Consider the following 18,887-nt stretch of genomic DNA (forward strand, 5'->3'; position numbering starts at 1 on the left):
CGATCTACCGGTCAATCTTCGTTCCTACTCTCACCTATGGTCATGAGGGTTGGGTCATGACTGAAAGAACGAGGTCGCGGGTGCAAGCGGCCGAAATGGGTTTCCTCAGGAGGGTGGCTGGCGTCTCCCTTAGAGATAGGGTAAGAAGCTCAGTCATCCGTGAGGGACTCGGAGTAGAGTCCTTGCTCCTTTGCGTCGAAAGGAGCCAGTTGAGGTGGTTCGGGCATCTAGCACGGATGCCTCCTGGGCGCCTCCCTTGGGAGGTGTTCCAGGCACGACCAGCTGGGAGGAGACCACGGGGAAGACCCAGGACTAGGTGGAGAGATTATATCTCTACTCTGGCCTATGAACGCCTCGGGATCCCCCAGTCAGAGCTGGTTAATGTGGCCCGGGAAAGGGAAGTTTGGGGTCCCCTGCTGGAGCTGTTGCCCCCGCGACCCGACCCCGGATAAGCGGTTGAAGATGGATGGATGGATAGACTTTTTTTCTGGTAAACCTGTGACTTTACTCTCGTAATATTATGACTTTATTCTCAAAATCTCAAATTAATTTTTTTCCCTCAAAGTGGCCCTAATACTCCGTCTTCATTCTACATTAGACGTACAACAATGATAAATAAAATTGAAAATGTAAACAAAAAACAGTTATTCATTTCCACTCATTTTTTTTAAAATTCCACAGTGAGCCGCTGGAGATGGGCTATGTGGCTCCGGAGCCACAGGTTGCAGACCCCTGGTCTAGGCTTTTCCTTTCCCATGTAGGACTCTGTTAAAGCTTCCGACCTTACAGGCCACTCTTTGTTCATTTCACACGGTGAGGTCTCAACATAAGTTGCAATTAGCCGTGCAAGTTTGTTTACATGCCCCTGCCGGCTGAGTTGTCAATCAAACACACACACACACACATACAGAAATACCCACTCAGAGGCTTGGGGGTTAAAGTAGCATTTCTGGATAAAAAAAAAAAATGACAATGAATTAAAAAAGTCTCTATGACATCAGTTTGACTGCAATTAAGAATGACAAACTGCGATCTGCGGTCGGACTTTAATGACATGCAGTACACACTCGCTCACTCTCACACAGAGTGACAGTATGATGTCCCCAGTAGGGTCTGTCTGTGTGACTGGAGAATGAATGAGTGAATAGATGAAGTATACTTGGTGGGTGACATACCTCAAATAACCCAAGCGAAATACACCACGGGCATTCAGTCTCAAACACACGTACAACACAGCCCGTAGAGCCTATTGTGCAAAGTGTGTGCGTGGGCGTGTTCAGGGCTCATCTGCATGGCGGTTGTTGCAGTCAGCCAAGGTCACGTCACAGTTTATGGCAGGGCTGCTCTGTCAGAAATCAAATTCTAAACGGGTGAAATGAACCTTGAAAACACAGCCCACACATTCTGAACGGACTGAGATCAACTTGAGCCACGTCCTGAGGTATGAGAGGAAAACATGTCAGCCACCGAGTGGACAAAACTGACTGACTTGTTATGCAGTATTATTAATATTGTACTATGGGAATGGCTCTATATACAAACATATCTATCATATATTGCATTTCCATTCGGCTAGCCTTGCAAAACTTGTGTAACATTTCCGGTAACAGGGCAGCACGACCGAACGTTACATCACCATATTGTATTTTCTCTTGCAGGAGAAAAAAAAAACAAGTCGGTTCTCTACCACATTCTTCACCGTCACCCCTCCATTCTGCTGATTCAGGAGAGAAAGGCTGGTTTGATGAAATGGAGCAGAAAGAGAGCCACTGCATCCTGCCAACATGATCTCATGGGAAGGTGTATAAATAGCACATCATTTTAAGACAATCCGCGTGTCATGATAACGCACTTTTAGGCTTTTCGCCTGTCATTTAACGCCACGTTGTTACCGTGAAACGGTAGCGGCTATGTTAAAGGTCCCATATTGTAAAAAGTGACATTTTCATGGCTTTTATATTATAAAGCAGGTTTAAGTTCAATATAAATACTGTAAAAGTATCAAGACGCTTAATCCACAGAGAAATACACATAGCCCGTATTTGGAAAATGAGCTTTTGAAACAAGCCGTCAGGATTTTTGTCCATTTGTGATGTCACAAATCTACAATGTTTAGACCATTTCAAAGTTTTAAATGTAAACATTCTAAATGTGTCCCAGTTTATTTCCTGTATGTACGTAAACAATGTAACGTATGTACGGAAAAGACATCACAAATGTAACTTCATCCACCTCCACTCCACTCCCGCCCACCTTCAGCAGTCTCTCTCACTTTTTATTCTACATCACTAGCTCTGAGCGTATTCACGTTGATGTGGTTACATTGCAGTCAGTGCAAATTACATGGCATACACATGACACGCCAAAAAGCAAGAACGCCGTTGTTATTACACGCAAAATGACTGACAAATTGCTGTGTCATTCATACGCCATTTGGTGAGACCGGGCTTATCCTGCGGGGCGGGAACTTGTCCCTGAGGGATGCAGCCGGCTTTGGAGAGCTGGTCAGCGGTGTGTGGGAGCTGGTCTGGTGCCTTTTTGTTCCATTCTGTCAACCTCCTGCTACTGGTGGGACTCCTCTGTTTATTTAGTTCTACTGATGTTTAAAAGTCATCACATGTAAATGTAAAATAACACTATATTAGTGCCCCTTGTTCCTTTTCCACTGCACTACCAAAGAGCAAATACAAATGACGTATGTATATATATTTAAAAAGGCTATTAACCATTTTGTCTAAAGGTTGTTATATGAACCTTTGAAACAAAATTGGATTTTCTCCAGTTTGTTGAAACAAATCTCTATCTTGAATCCACTTAGAGGAAGTGAAAGGCGGAGGAGATTTCCAATAAAGTACAATTCTATGACATGCTATAATTAATATAATTGTATAAACTGAAATGTGATTTTGTGGAACACAAAAAAAATAGCAATTATTGGACGCAGTTTCAGGAAAATCCTGCGAATCTTAGAGTACGTTTTAATGAATATTTCTCGTGAGGTGGTTGGCTTGTTATTAACACGGTGTGTTTCCGTGTAACGTATCGGCGGATGCCTCTCTCATTAAGCAGCCTTGTTATGTCTGTACGACATTACACTACGTTGTCTCTCATCCCGTCATCTACCGCTTTTAAGTGTCGCCACACATCCACACACGTATCTTTCTGCTCTCAGAAGGAAGAAGTCGGGGTCACGCGTCATCACTGCGTATGTGTTGTACCCTGTGGTTTTAATGCTCAGGCTGATCGGAATCCTTAAAAACATTCCTGAATCCGAATCATGATCCGCATCGCCACCAAAATCTAATGCATTGTTCATTGTGCTACACCCCACCCCTCCAAAAAAATTTCATTCAAATCAATCGCGAACTTTTGGAGTAATCCTGCTAACAGACAGACGGACAGACAGACAAACCAACGCCGGTGAAAACATAATCTCCTTCAAGGCCCTTAGCCTTTGCGGTGGTAAAAAGATAAAACTGAAGTTGCAAGGCAAGTTGTGTCATTGACATATGATTTTGATTCTGTAAGATGTACCCAACAAAATACTCATATCGGTCGGTTTGGAAGGCAATGACAAGCGTTGTCATTTGGACACGAGTCTATAAACCTCTGAATGATGTAGTGTTTTTAAAATCATGATTCATTGAATCTTAAAAGAGTTGTGAAATGTTATATCCCTTGGCCATAACATATACATACATAAAAGACTATTACATGACATGATTTATCAGGACTGTTCACAGTTTTGTGTGTGAGATAAAAAACAAAACACCTCTCTCCCAATGACAACAGCCTAACAGATGGGTCTATATTACCGAGCCATCATCTGTGTTTTCACTACCACTCGCTCTCTCTCAGCTCGCTGTATGTGCCAGTGTAATGGCTTCCAGTTACTACAAAGTGCAAACATTGATCCTGACAACAAAACAACATCTGTACGCTTGTTAGGCAAATGAACAAGCGTTAACACACCAGAATCGAGAAGCTGCTGTTAACGGTGACATATGCCAGTCCTCAAAAGTTACAAAGACACACACACATACAAGTACAAAGCAATATATGTGCAAGTTAAGAATCACACACGTTCTTCTTCTGACACACCTCACACAAACACGCCTTAATTATAGCCTGCAGTTCTTGTAGAAAACTTAACTGGATTAATAAAGAGTGACAGTGTGGCAGATGGGGATTTGTCATCGATGGAAACTTAATTCCAAATGTCATTTCATTTATAACCTGGAACAAGGAAAACTTAAACACACCTACCATTACCACCAGTAACCACGGGTTACAAATCAACAGGACTGAAATCTGATGGATATATTTAAAGGTCCCCTATTGTGCTAATTTTCAGTTTCATTCTTGTATTTTACATTTAAACTAAAACATGTTTACATGCTGTAATGTTAAATAAATAAACTTTATTTTCCTCATACTGTCTGCCTGAATATGCCTGTATTTACCCTCTGTCTGAAACGCTCCATTTTAGGACATTTCAACGGAATGCAAAGGAATTGCATTGCTAGGCAACAGCTCGGGTCCATGTTTACTTCCTGTCAGCTGATGTCTTTCACATACACTGCAACCGGAAATAAACTGGGATACATTTAGAATGTTTACATTTAGAACTGTGAAATGGTCGAAATATTGTATATTTATGACATCACAAATGGACAGAAATCCTGACAGCTTGTTTCAAACTCACAGTTTCTGAATACAGGCTGTGTGTATTTCTCCATGGTTTGAGTATTTTGATACTTTCACAGTATTTATGTAGCACTTCAACCTTTATAATATAAAAGACGTGAAAATCTCACTTTTTACAATATGGGACCTTTTAATGGTGTTTAATTATGAAAATTGTAGTATCATATGTATCATATTTTGGGAAAATAAACATTTAGGTGTCACTTCAGAATATTGGTTAACATTTCCATCCACTACTGGATGTCTGGGGCATGAGCAGACAGCTGGTGGCGGTGTCCAGTCCAGTGCCATTAAACCATTGCTACGAGATGTCGTAACTAAAAGTAAAAGCTCAAACGATGGAAAACCATGTGGAATTATGACATTTCTGTTTGTTTCATGAATTAATTTGAGGAAGGTTACAGTCTCATCTCTCCACACAGATCTGATGTTTTTGTCTTCCGCCATTTTTCATCCATCCAGTGGAGCAGAAGCTTCTGCGGACATTTAAGTCACATGCTTCATGTATGTCATGATTTATTTGTTTCTGTTTTACCGATACATCAACTTTTAAACCCCAGCCAAGTGTCCAAACTTTTTTTTGCAATATTGTTTTTCAAATACTTTTTTCTAATTTCTGGCGTTCCCACTCAGGTTTGTTATGTGCAATATGAAAATGCATATATGAACTGGTGGGTGTGGTGTTAATGCACAAGCTGAGCGGAGTTATTAAAAAAAAAAAATCCTGAAGCTGGATCATGATCCGGTTCGTCACCAAAATGTAATGGGTGGTGCATTGTGCCACACCCCACCCCTCCAAAACATTTCATTCAAATCCATCTCGGACTTTTGGAGAATTCCTGCTAACAGACAAACAAACAAACAAACAAACACACCAACAAACCAACGCCGGTGAAAACATAACCTCCTTCCTAGGCGTTTGGCCTTGGCGGAGGTAACAATGGCGAAATTTCCACCCAGTAAAAACATCTGTGAGACATTGTGAGAGACTCGTGTCATTTTTTCACATTAGGTGTTCCGTTACTCCCCGAGCCTGCCAAAGACAGTGTACCCCTGGTTATGATTCATGAATTGACTTTACAGTGGCGCCTGCTCTCTGTAAATATATGCCAACCAAAAATATACAATGGAACTTGAAATGCAAATATCTGATGGGTAGACCTTAAAAATAGTTTTCACTGTGGGATTCAGTACACAACAATCTATATAAATACATGTTGTAACTGGTGGTGGGAGCCTGGCCGACTCACGACTGAGATGAAATTCTGTCTCAATAAATGAATGAACGAACAGCCGAATGAGTGTCTGGCATCGAGTCCTGACTGACGACTGGACCAGCCAGCCCAGCGGTGTTGTGGTTGTGTGTGTGCATTTTTCAGTGTGTGTATGTGTGTGTGTGCTCATCCTGCCTGGTGTTGCTATGGTCACACCCTGCCTCACATCCCAAACCATCTGTCAACTACATGACCAGGACACACACACACACACACACACACACACTCACACACACCTGGCCGGAACTCGTCCGTCCACATCTCGCCAGCTTGTCCTTCCTCGCGCTCCCTGTCTCTCTCTGTGTGCCTGGGCGATCAAACAGTTGGAAGGCTGTGTGTGTGTGTGTGTGTGTGTGTGTGTGTGTGTGTGTGTGTGTGTGTGTCTCATTTCTTTCTTTCTTTCTCTGTTCTGTGATTCATAGTTGACTGATAGGCCTTTCTATGAAAGCCACAGAACCACAGAAAGGCTTAGACTGATGTATTATCTCAGAAAGAGAGGGGCATTACATAAGAGGGCTGGAGGCCATGGACCAGCCACTAAAATGATTATCATTGTCAATAGGGCACAGAAAATAAAGCATGAGTTTATTTGATGAGAAAAGTAAAGTGGGGTTCTCTTTGCTGCTTGATTTTGGCAAGAATAGATGTTTTATAATCTGAATATGTGGCAAGTTATTTGTGTTGGGAAATAAGAAAAAGAACAAAAAAATAAACCGGTATAGTTTTGTGAATAACATTCTTTTCTTTTCTTTTTCTTAAAACTGGAATAGACAGTGGCTGATGTCTCTCTCTCTCTCACTCTCTTTTTTTTGTTTGTTTTCTGAGGTGCCTGAAAGACCATTTACTCAATGTAAACTGGGAAAAAAAAGTTTGGAAACTTGTGTTTGGTGGATTATTTCTCTGTTGTTACAATGCTAATGGTCATTGTTTGGCAAATTTTTCTTGGGCGCTACCCACATAATCAGCTGTGCTGCTCATCCCACAAATGCGTGATCCTTACAAGTTGGACATCATTGTGAAGGTAAATAAACAGGCTTTCCAACGATGTAAAATACAATGCCAATTAGCATTGCAACAACAGAGAAATAATCCACCAAACACAAGTTTCCAAACTCTTTTTTCCCAGTTTATTATTTACAAATCACCACACGTTTCTTAACCTTTCTCTGTCTAAAATAAATATAAATGACATTTATAATGAAATGAAATTGCCATTATGAAAGGCAAACTCTATGTAGAAAGAAAGAGCTGACAGCAGCAGCTGGTGTGAACACCCGACGCGTGAATCAAGCAGCCGCCACGTGACGCACGCGCTCCTGACGTTCCCAGTGTGGATGAGGCCTAAGAGCTAAACCATGCTTTTATACTTCACTTGTGTGAGGCATGTGGCAAAGTTTAGGAAGGCGCTGTTAACTTTTCTAATTTCAAATATTTAGCTGGCTAAGAGTATTGTAGTGCATACAGAAAACAAGATCAATACCGTCAAACTATATCATAATGCAATCTCTCAAAGATGTTAACTTAGTGTAAGACTTAGGCTTACTTGCTCCGACATGACGGCCCTTGTGAAAGTGGTTGTTATCTCAGGCAACTGCCCGTCTTGGACTCTGTCAGTGATCAAACCAAACAGCCGATCAAACGTCATGGTCAGTGTTCAAAGAAACCAATCAAAGGAGCGGAGACATCAGCCACCGTCTATTCCATCCCCGCCTTCAAAGTCAACTTGACGAGTGAGCGAGCATTGAGCAGTTGCGAGTGCGTAGGTAGGGTCAAGCTAGTCGCTGTTTTGTGCGCTCAGAGAGCAGAAATGCTCCCTCGCAAGAATTGATTTATGTGTGCTCGTAGCATGTGCACGTGCCAGGTTTTTTTGTGCACAGGTTTTGAGACTAATTGAACTTATCGATGCACTGATGTTGGGTGGTAAGGCCTGACTCAACCATCGGCCTCATGCAAGAAGCGATATACGAACAAATTTACTCTTATTTTTGTTCGTATCCACGATTTGCTATCTATCTATCTATCTATCTATCTGGTCGATGGTTATGGTTAAGTTTGGTCAAGGCCTATGGAAAGGAGGCTGGGTCACGGGCAGACATGGGTCTTTGGGTATGGGGTATAACGCGGTCGTGCGTTGCTATTGGCTCAATTTCGGCGAGTGCAGGCCAGATTTTACTGCGCATGTGTTGTACCCCCAAAGATATGACGCATTGATGACGCGTGTCCCAGCCTCCTTTCCATAGGCCTTGGGTTTGGTGCATCCGGAGTTGACTTCTCTTATTTTTATCTCTTAAAAGTAATTTACTGTTTATCTCGATCACTTTGGCTCATTTTTCGAAACAGTCTTAACATTTTCGAAACTGTAAGTGCAACTGTCACAACTGTTCCATGTGGACATCACAACTCTATTGCATGTCTAAAAAAAGGTAGTTACTCACCCAAAAGATCTCATTCATGCTTCTAAACCGAGTTATTGTGTCAGTAAACTGGCCAGCGCCACCAAAATGAAAAGTTGTTTTGTCATGGTGTGAGCCGTACTAGTCAAAATGTTTAGATGTTTTTTCACCATGACAGTCAACCCTGGACATGTTTCTTATATGCAAATCTCTGTTTTATTGACACTGACTGCTTACTGTACTATACAAGAATGTTAGTTTTGTCCAGCTGAATGCTGAATGTGTATCGCACAGAGCTTTTTACATTCCCATTTAAACAGTGGGTCCAAGTTTACTGGGAAAAGTCAATTCTTTACAATACTGTAGTACACAAAAACGGGACATGTACAGTATATGTGTGTTTATACAATAAGTATATTTGTGTAGCAATGTTTTACATGTTTTATAAATAGAAAATTCACTTTTGAGCTTTCATGTGAAGTCATATACAGTGAACAGAGAATTTCCACAAAATGATGCCAAAAAACAAACCCTGCTGTAGCCCAGGGAAAGAACAACTGATTGTACCTCCTCACAGTATGCAACACCATGTCATAGATATTTATGGAATACACATGTATGCATGACATATTTTTATAATTGAATGGATCATTTTTGCATGTGGCGGATCAAACGATGAAAGGATGTTGAGAAGTTGTGAAGAGTATGACAGTTTAAATTTTATTTTCAAAAAATAATTCTCATTTGAGTCAGAGAAAATATAAGAGAAATTGAAGAGAATGTTGCTGCATGAGGCCCAATTACGTTCCCATACAACTAAACTGAATTGAATTACTTTTCGAGGGAAATTATTTTTCTCTCAGACTACAATCGGAGTTTTAAATCTAATATTAACGTTGTGAACTGGAACAAGACAAAACAAAAATGCAACAAAACTACTTGGTTTAATAAAACATCGTGGTCAGGTTGAAAATAAGTTAACTTATTACATACGTAACATTAAAGCTGAAGTAAGCGAGATTGGAGCAAATATGATTAAAAATGGATTAAAACAGTCGCAATATCGTGACAGTAGAAAATATAACAGGTAAACTGATAAAAAAATCATGTTCCTTTGTGTCCTCCGGTGCTCCTAACGGCATCTGTAAGATTTCACAGACCGGAGGAAAACAAGCAGTAAGAGCTGATCTGAGGTCTGCTGTCCAGCTGCCGTCTATGAGAGCCGGCTGTCAATCACTCGCGAACTCCGACCAAACGGTCAAACTAGGCAGCGCTGATCAAATATGAATCAATATTCTGTTACGTTAATGCCTATTTCTCTCCTCAGATGTTTTCAGAATCATCTTGTAGTGTACTGTTTAGCTGTAAAATGAGAAAGTTTGTGACGCCGCCGCCATTGTGAAATCTGGTGAAGGAACGCCAAGTTCCAATCACATGACCGGAGCACAGCCAATAGGAACGCTCTCTCTCTGAAATGACCTGTGATTGGTCAAAGTCTCCTGTCAGATTTAGACTTTTTAAAGTCTGAAAACAGAGCCATGAGGAGGAGCAGAAGTCTAGTTTTCTCTCAGAACACTTGAATTACAATATGCTGAAAGGTTGTTATGGAATTTTTTCCCCAATGATGCCAAAAATATACTGCCTACTGCCACTTTAAACGTTTAATGTAACGTTAAAATAAGTCAACATTGACTTGTGGTTTTGACATGGGATATGAACTGCGGTCTCCTTGGTGAAAGTCCTGTGTTGACCCACACAGTCCACCCCGAGAGAGAACAGGGGGGACAAACGGTACAAACTGAGCAGAGGGGAAGGATTGTGAGAGAGAAGAGCGTGGTGAAAAGATTTTTGGGGAATGCTACTTTCATTCACAGTGGCACCTCCTCCTCCTCCTCCTCCTTCTGCTCATTCCCCCACTACACACACACACACACACACACACACAAAGCCATCCATAATTGATGCTAGCTGTAGGCAGTCACTGGCGGGCTGGACTTTACAGCGCAGCTGGATGTGCACGGAGGAAGGCAAAGGCAAGATGGTAGAGCAGGTACTTCTGAGAATACACTCTGTTTTTCCTCCATCTCTCTCTGTCTCTCTCCTCATTGTCGCTCTCTGCACTGGCTCTCTCGCTCCACACTTGTGCTGTGACTGCAGAAGGCAGCATGCTGCATGCTCCTTTTGTGTATTGTCTGTGTGCTTATGACTGTGTGTGTGTGTGCGTGTATACAGTATGCGGTACATGTGGGTTGTCAGGGCTACGTGCTCTGCTTATGTGCGTGTCTCCTTCTTTCTACCTCATTTTTCTTTCATCCTCATCTATGGTAGATGATGGCAACAGTCGATGAATTTACGCATTAGAGAGAGTGAGAGAGAGAGAGAGAGAGAGAGAGACAGAGAGAGAGAGAGAGAGAGAGACAGAGAGAGAGAGGAGCTGCAGCTTTGTTTTGGAAAAGAAACCAAGAAACCCTGCGAGCTGAAAAAAGGTTTGTTGTTTGTTCAGCAGCGAAAGGAAAAGGGAGAAATCCAATATGAAGGAAGGAGGAAGACAAATATTACTATTTTTTTTAAATTTAATTTGTAAGGGAGCATGTACAAAATTAAACATACATGTTGTCATTTGGTATATTGTATTGTATTGTGTGAGTTAGCTTAAGAAATAGGTTCAGATTTTTGAAAGTGTCTTATTACAATACTCAAATGTATGTACGTGGAGAGAGTTATATTGCTGAAATCGTTACACCTGTCCATATCGGCCACGAGGGGATCCATTCCTTCCTAGCTAGACTCCATTGTAAAAGACGGGAGACAGCCGATGTGAAACCGGAACCTCCAGGTTCTGTTCCAGAAGTAAGAAAAAAAATAATTTAAAATCCCATTGGCATACACTAAGAACAAAAATACAGCCTTGGAACAGAGCGTATGGCTTGATTAATATACTTAACAATCTTTTTTTTGTGGCCTTTAAAGGAGCAGTGTGTAGGATTTAGGCAGCCCTGTCCCCTAAAAATTACATTCCCCGTACAACAAAACGTCATTGTGAATTCGGTTATGAGGGTATTTTGTTGCAGATTATGTTTGTTTTTGACATATCACAAATAGGCTATATAAGTTACGTATGTATGTTTGTAATGATAGTCCCGTGTAGGGAGGAAGTCGGGATAGTGGATGTGTCAAACAAACTCCAGACTTTGCCCAGTAGAACGCTGTTCATGTCCCGTGTGAAACTAAAAGTCAATGTTCACTTATTTTAATCATTGTTTTTTTTTTTTACTACAGCTAACCAAATAGTTTTGTTGTGTTTTGTTTCAATTTCATAGTTATTTTAAGCCCATGTAATTGATTTTTTACTTAAGTTGTATGGGAACATCATTTTGTAGGAGACAGGATTGTATTTAGGGGGAATCTATGTACAGAAATGGAATAGTATAGTGTTCACACCTATGTTTTCATCAGTGTATAATAACCTGGGGAGGTAGAGCAGGTCGCCCACTGATCGGAAGGTCGGTGGTTCGATCCCCAGTCCGCATGTCGAAGTGTCCTTGAGCGAGATGCTGAACCCCAAATTGCTCCCGAAGGCTGTGCCATCGGTGTGTGAATGAGTACCCTGAATGAGTACCGTGTGTGAATCACGCCTTGAATCGGCAGCCTCTGCCATCAGTGCCTGAATGAAAGTGTAAATGGGTGAATGCTGACGTGTAGCGTAAAGCGCTTTGAGTGGTTGGACGACTATGAAGGTGCTATATAAATGCAAGTTTATTTTACCATTAACCCTAAACTAAGAATTGTTGTGTTTCCGTTAGCTTAGAATGAGCCCTTCATATCTACATAGAGGGCGGGTCCTCTTCATGGAGTCAGCCATGTTACGACAGTAGCCCAGAACAGACAAACCAAACACTTGCTCTAGAGTGAGCAAAAAGCTGAATGAGAGATTGTATTGAGTTACAGAAGCCAGTGGAACAGAGGCTGGACAGGAAGCAACCTCTTGACTTGACAGCTCTCTATATGAGGCTTCAGAAGTTAGACAAATCAAGTGGGTATCGTCCAATGTTACAGTCGTTATCGTAAGAAATTCCCTCTCTGTATTTCCCTCAGACAGAGCCCTCGCTGACCTGCGGTATGGTTTGTTACCTCCGCCAAGGCCGAAGGCCTAGGAAGGAGGTTATGTTTTCACCGGCGTTGGTTTGTTTGTTGGTTTGTTGGTTTGTCTGTTAGCAGGATTACTCCAAAAGACCACTATGGATTTTAATGAAATTTTTTGGAGGGGTAGGGTATGGCACAATGAACAATCCATTAGATTTTGATGGCGATCCGGACCGTGATCCGGAGAGAGAGCGGGAGGTGTGGGGTGGACTGTAGATCCGGCATTTTTTCACATTAACCTCTGTGAAATTACAGTTGAGTTCGACCAAAGCACACTCGGCGATTGTCGGAAAGAGTAAAACGACGGTTTAGGTGAGTTTTATTTTGTTTCTGTCCAGTTTGAATGGAGTGTTTTACGATGCTCCACTACGTACAGCTGATCTCAACATAAACAAAAATACACGTGGATGATGCCATTCTAGTTACTGTTGTTGTGATAAAGTCTGTTTCTTCATTGATTTGTTTTTCCCCCTTACCTTAACCTGAACCCAATAAGCTCCAATACCAACCATTTATTTCTGAAACTTCTAACCACAACCTAACCTCAACCCTAACCCAGAGTTCTACAGGAAACACTATTAGTTGGGAAAACAGACTTTGACACCCAGAAAAGACTTACAAAAGTCTGCCAGGATGACTTGATTTGGCTCATATTATCTTGAGACTGCCCTCCCAAGAAAAATAACAGCATCAGCATCCATTTACCTGAGAATGACCTCTAAAGCCCTATGAATTATGATGCTTGTTGGACAGGAAAACAGGTAGAAGTGGTGTCAGAGCCACAAAACCATGTAGAGAGGAGGTCAAATGGGAGTGCCGTTGCTCTTTAATCTACGGTATTACCCCGCTATTCGATTCCTAACCTTCAGCAGGTAGTTCTTCTTTTAACCATGACAACAAACGTTCTCTGACCTTTAAAAGTGCTCATTTTAACCTGAACCCAGTAGAGATGTTTACTGAACTCTAACCAAGCCAGAAAGCTCTGAGAAACAATGTTGTCGAACAGATTGAAGAAAAAAACGTTTTATTGTTTATGAAGGGAATTCCAACATCTATTTTGTTGTTTAGTTTGAAGGACCTTTTGACCAGCTTCTGCTGATCTTTAAATGTTGACATTTGATGTATTGCACCAGAGTTAGGTATGAGTGCAACTTAGGTGCAATTAAAGAAGTGAATATATTCAAATAAAGTGAAACATTTCGGTTTTGTTCTACTGTATGTACAGGCTGTTTTTTCCCCCCTGCTTCTAGTCATTATGCAAACCTATGTTTATGTCTATGTATTTCCCCCCCAAAATTCTATTATTTTTTTTAAAACAAATGTTTATCTGCAATCCCTTCATTTCACAATTTAAACATACACAATGACGAACAACACTAAACAAACAGAACAAGACATATACAATACAAAATTATGGATTGTAGTACATCACATTATATAAACAAGAACAGCAGTGGCTATAGCTTTTAGCCAGTTTTTTAAACTTTGCCCGAGAGGAAAGCTACAGTTCGTAACAAGTCAGGTTTTACATTGTAGGCCTACTCAACAAAGTGATCGCTGAGATCTGGGAGGACGACAACATCGCTTAAAATAGGTCAGGCAGAGGAAGAAACACGAGCAATCAGACTGGTCGGAGACAAACAGCCAGATATTCAAAGAAAGACAGTGGCAAAATCATTATCATTGCAGTCTATTTTATTGAGTTTTCTTTTAGCGAAATGCTGCGAGTGACTTTGCCTCTGGTTAATAGTTACGCAGTGTATACTGTAGGTCTTAGGCTTTTATTGTGAAAGGTAAGAACGGAAGGGAGTGGATCTGGTCTGTGCTGCCTTTGTTAAGGTTGAAAGAAGTAATAAAGTTCACCGTCTTGGTTCGGACTACGGAACCTCCATGTTGTTGTACACTAAAGTGTACGTATTGAATATGTCTGTTCCCCACAATGTGATTGGTTGATGCCTTTAATAACGCTGCGAAAGCTCAGAAAAATCCACCTTGTTCCGAAAAACAATTACATTGCCTTTTCGCCGCGTAATATTTGTGTTCTGTATGAAAGTACGCATGACAAAAACAACAGTTTGAAAAAAATAGACGTGCAAATTAATCGCAGCACGTAACCCCCCCGGTGTGTAAAGGCCTTTACTGTGCAAAGAGGGATTATTAACAACATTTCAGGTCAGATAAACGGTTTGTTTATGAACTGTCGGATCATCTAACTGCTTGTGTTTCTTGGCCATTTGGACCTATTTTTTTGTGATGTTGTAGATCTCAACAATCACATCGATGACTGCAATATTATCCTAACTGATGGAGCTGATTGCCCCGGCGATGAAAATAAAGCCCAAATTATGCTAAACTGCAGCTCTTTGTGTCATCTTTTAGTCGGCGTGCCGCTGAATTTCACAAGAGAATGCTGACTGAACAAAAGCAGTGCGACAAAAGGCTACAGTACAATATGTTACGGGAGTCAAATCACCATTGGATTTTATCAGAAGTACGATACACTGTAGAGCTGGGGGCCAAGGCATTTGAAATTTAAAACACAAGACACAAATATTTGAGTAGAATAGACAATTGTTTTTTTCGAGAAATAATGACATAATTCCAGAGTGACACACAGGGAAGCATACCGAGTGACGATTTTTACTCTGAAGTAGAGAAATTCCTTTCCTCTATGTGTGCTTATTCTGAATTTTAATTGTATTCCTTCAGCTGCCTGTGTGTGTGTGTGTGTGTGTGTGAGTGTGTGTGTGTGTGTGTGTGTGTGTGCAGTGCTCTGCCACGTAAAGCATATTTCAGCCTTCTAAATGTGGTTCTCATTACATAGCAGAGCATTTAGCCAAGACTCACTGTCTGCATCCCTTTCTCTCCTTCTCTCTGTCTCTCGCTCACTCGCTTTCTTTTTCCTACATATGGCTGCACCTCTCTCTCTTTCTCTCTCTTTCTCTCTCTCTCTCTCTGTCTCACTATAATGGCTGAGATATAAATATCCCACAGGAGTAACCTCGCTCACACACACTCTCGCACATACACCACACTCTAAGTGTTTTTTTAGGGCACGTTGACTTTCTTTCCTTCCATGTCTTCTCTATTTTTTTGTGAATCACAGCTACAGCCGGCTGAAACCACGTTTGTAAAGCTCATAATTTGCACTAGGACTTTTTTTTTTTTTGTCAGATTTGAGTCACAGTCATTGCTGAGGTATTTTATAGTTTGTGTCCGGTCGTAACAACTCGCCATCGTTGGTGTTGATTGTTAAAAAGCTGCAGTAGGTCACTTTGAGCTAATATGATAAAAAAAGTTATGGACACTATGTCCTAACAGTAGTGCATGAGACAGATAATCTGTGAAAAACATCATGTTCCAACATTACATTACACAGATATTCAGCATGTCATGACTACGCATTTTAGCCTTTTCCTCGTGTCATTTGTACGCCATGCAACTAAACTACGGTAACGTCCGCAGTTAGGTTCAGGCAACAAAACCACTTAGTTAGGTTAAGGAAAAAACATCATGGTTGGGCTTAACATAAGTACGTAAACGTGAAAGACGCATGGAGACAACATAACACAACTACAGAAAACAACTCACAAACGTCACTAAATCACGTGACAAACATCAGTAATGTAACTTACAAAACAAATCACCACTCAACAACGGTCTCGAACATCGGTCTCCTGGTTAAGAGTCCGGTGTTTGTTGGGCCCATCCACCTTCCCACGTACCCTTTATAGTCACTAACTCATACCGTAGCATTTATACGCAGATGCGTTTACATTGGAGTCAGTACAGGATGCATGGCGTACAAATGACACGCGGAAATCAAGAAAGGCGTACTTAATGCATGCTAATGCCTCGTGCATTATCTTGGCATTCACATGCCTTTTCGTGCGAACGGGCTGCTAGTTTGACAGTTTGATCAGAGTTCACGAGCTTCAAGAGCAGTGATTGACAGCTGCTATAGAGACTCCTTGGTTTTGATTGTTTTCCTTCAGCACTGTGAAATCTTGCAAATGCCATTAGGAGCACTAGGAGGACACGGGGGAACATGAATTTCTTTCAGATTACCTGTCTCATGCACTACTGACAGGATATGGGGACCGTTGAATGAAAATACATTTTTATCATATTTGCTCAAAGTTACTAACTTCAGATTTAAGGTTGAGGACCGGGTACATCCGCTTACTACAAATACTGTAAGAGGTTACTGGAATACTGGATATTATACTGGCTTAATTTCCCCTACTATATGTTGGTAAATTCCTTCCTTTCAACGCATTCGCACGCCCAACTTGTCAAATAACGCGCTTGGTCGGCGGCCCTACGCTTCTAACTTTGACGCTTTTGGGACTCCTCCAGCGTCAGTTTTGGACACGTCTGGGACGGTGACAGTTTCTGCTCATTACGTGCATAGTGTCTTTTCAAAATAAACTTCCAACTTAGGTTTACTTAGTTTTTTGGTTTACTTCCTTAGTTTACTTATAAAACTACTTGGTTAGGCTTAGGAAAATATCATGGTTTAGGCTCAATAAGTATGTAAAGTATCGAAATCGCATAACAAAACAACAGTAAAATAAGTCAACATTGACATGGCTTCACAGTGGAAGAGGAGTGAGAACAGGTTGTTGCTTTAGTTCAGGGAGTTTGTATCTAAGAAGAGCAACTACACACTACATCTGGCGTAGAGGAAAGTCACCAGTGTTAACTTGCAATGTATGTCTGGTTAATGACATCTAATCACAGGTCTGTGCATTTACACACATGACCCAGGTGAAAGAAAGTGATGCTGCTGTGTGGGCTCTACTCATATTTAAAGGAAGGGCTTATTTGTAGCGTTTTCATTGGCAGCGGAAGGACTTTTCTACTTGTTTTTAGGGATTGTTTTCCGAAGACTGTGGCCAAACTGTACAGAGTCATTTAACACCTGGTGGAGATCAGACCACAATCCAATCCAGACCACTTTCAGGAAACCATTTCCACCTAATATCTATATTGAATTTGTATTTGGATAATGACATCTGATCATTGGGCTTTGGCATTTAACATGTATGCCAACCAACATGGGACTGCTATAACATGAAAGGCAGGGGTCACATGTCTGACAAAGACAGCTGAAGCATCCATAGACTACTTTTAAAGGTCCCATATTATGCTAATTTTAAGGTTCATACTTGTATTTTGTGTTTCTACTAGAACATGTTTACATGCTGTAATGTTCAAAAAAACTTTTTTTTCCTCATACTGTCTGCCTGAATATACCTGTATTCAACCTCCTTTCTGAAACGCTCCGTTTTAGTGCATTTCAACGGAATTGCAACGGAATTGCGTTGCTAGGCAACAGTTTGGGTCTATGCATTTCTGTCAGTGGATATTATTTACATACACTGCAACAGGAAATAAACTAGGAAACATTTAGAATGTTTACGTTTTAAACCGTGTAATGATCTATGTATTTTATATTTGTGACATCACAAATGGACAGAAATCCTAACGGCTTGTTTCAAACGCACAATTACTGAATACGAGCTGTGTTTATTTTCCCGTATATTGAGCGTTTTGATAGTTTAACAGTATTTATAGAGCACTTAAACCTGCTTTATAATATAAAAAGACATGAAAATCTCACTTTTTATAATATGGGACCTTTAACTTACTTACTAGGCTAGCTTTGTCTCAGGTCCCTCGTGAGTCTCCTGATGCCACTTTTCCTTTGCAGAGGGAGAGTTAGATGATCTTTCAACTTGCTGGGTGGATATTTTTCTTAAGAAGGTGGTCAAACTGTACAGATTCAAACCTGGCTGAGAGCAGGTTAAAATGTGAGCCAGACCACTTCCAGATGTGGTCCATCTTCCATATCCAGAAAAGTCATCCTAACAAATCTACAGACTATATCACAATATAATTACTAATTAGTTTCTAAATCAACCCATATGACTCATGTGGCGTGGAACCACTTTTTTTTTTGTTTTTTGTTGCTATTTTACTTTCAAATGCATATGTACAAATCTATCATAAATTAATCATAGTTTGGCCTGGACATAGTTCAACAAAAAGTATTTATTGTACATTAGCAGCTAGCCATGCTAATGTTCTTAGACAGCTTGAGGGTTCTCCTCTGTGTGCACAGTAAACACAGTGTTCACCTGTGCGTCGTTCTGTCGGTGTGTCTGCGATGTAATTGGGTGGATAACCTTGCTCTCTCAACGACGGATAAATTGGCTCTTATTAGACAACACAGCTCTCCAAGTATGTTTCCTCTACATGGACGAGTAGACTAAGTGTCTATGTGCATGTGTGTGCTGGCAGTGAGGCATTGGAGTGGAGTTGTAACTGAGACCAATCCAACTGAGTGTCATTACTCAGAAGTAGA

General features: G+C 40.9%; 1 protein-coding gene across 17 annotated transcripts in view; it reads left to right on the plus strand.

The window, feature by feature from the left end:
• rbfox1 (RNA binding fox-1 homolog 1) overlaps nucleotides 1-18,887 on the plus strand; it is a 352,975-nt gene that overhangs the window by 255,884 nt on the left and 78,204 nt on the right. The window contains exon 1 of one of the 17 annotated variants that reach the window (XM_074657309.1): nucleotides 10,290-10,424. The exons of 15 other annotated variants lie outside the window; for them this stretch is intronic. In XM_074657309.1, coding sequence (XP_074513410.1) covers nucleotides 10,386-10,424 — 39 coding nt within the window. In that variant the 5' untranslated portion in view covers nucleotides 10,290-10,385. Of the gene's footprint in view, nucleotides 1-10,289; nucleotides 10,425-10,643; nucleotides 10,861-18,887 lie in introns of those variants that run through there. One more of the 17 variants, XM_074657316.1, reaches the window with a different exon arrangement.

Source organism: Sebastes fasciatus, chromosome 13 (genome assembly GCF_043250625.1).
Source record: "Sebastes fasciatus isolate fSebFas1 chromosome 13, fSebFas1.pri, whole genome shotgun sequence".
Classification (NCBI taxonomy): domain Eukaryota; kingdom Metazoa; phylum Chordata; class Actinopteri; order Perciformes; family Sebastidae; genus Sebastes; species Sebastes fasciatus.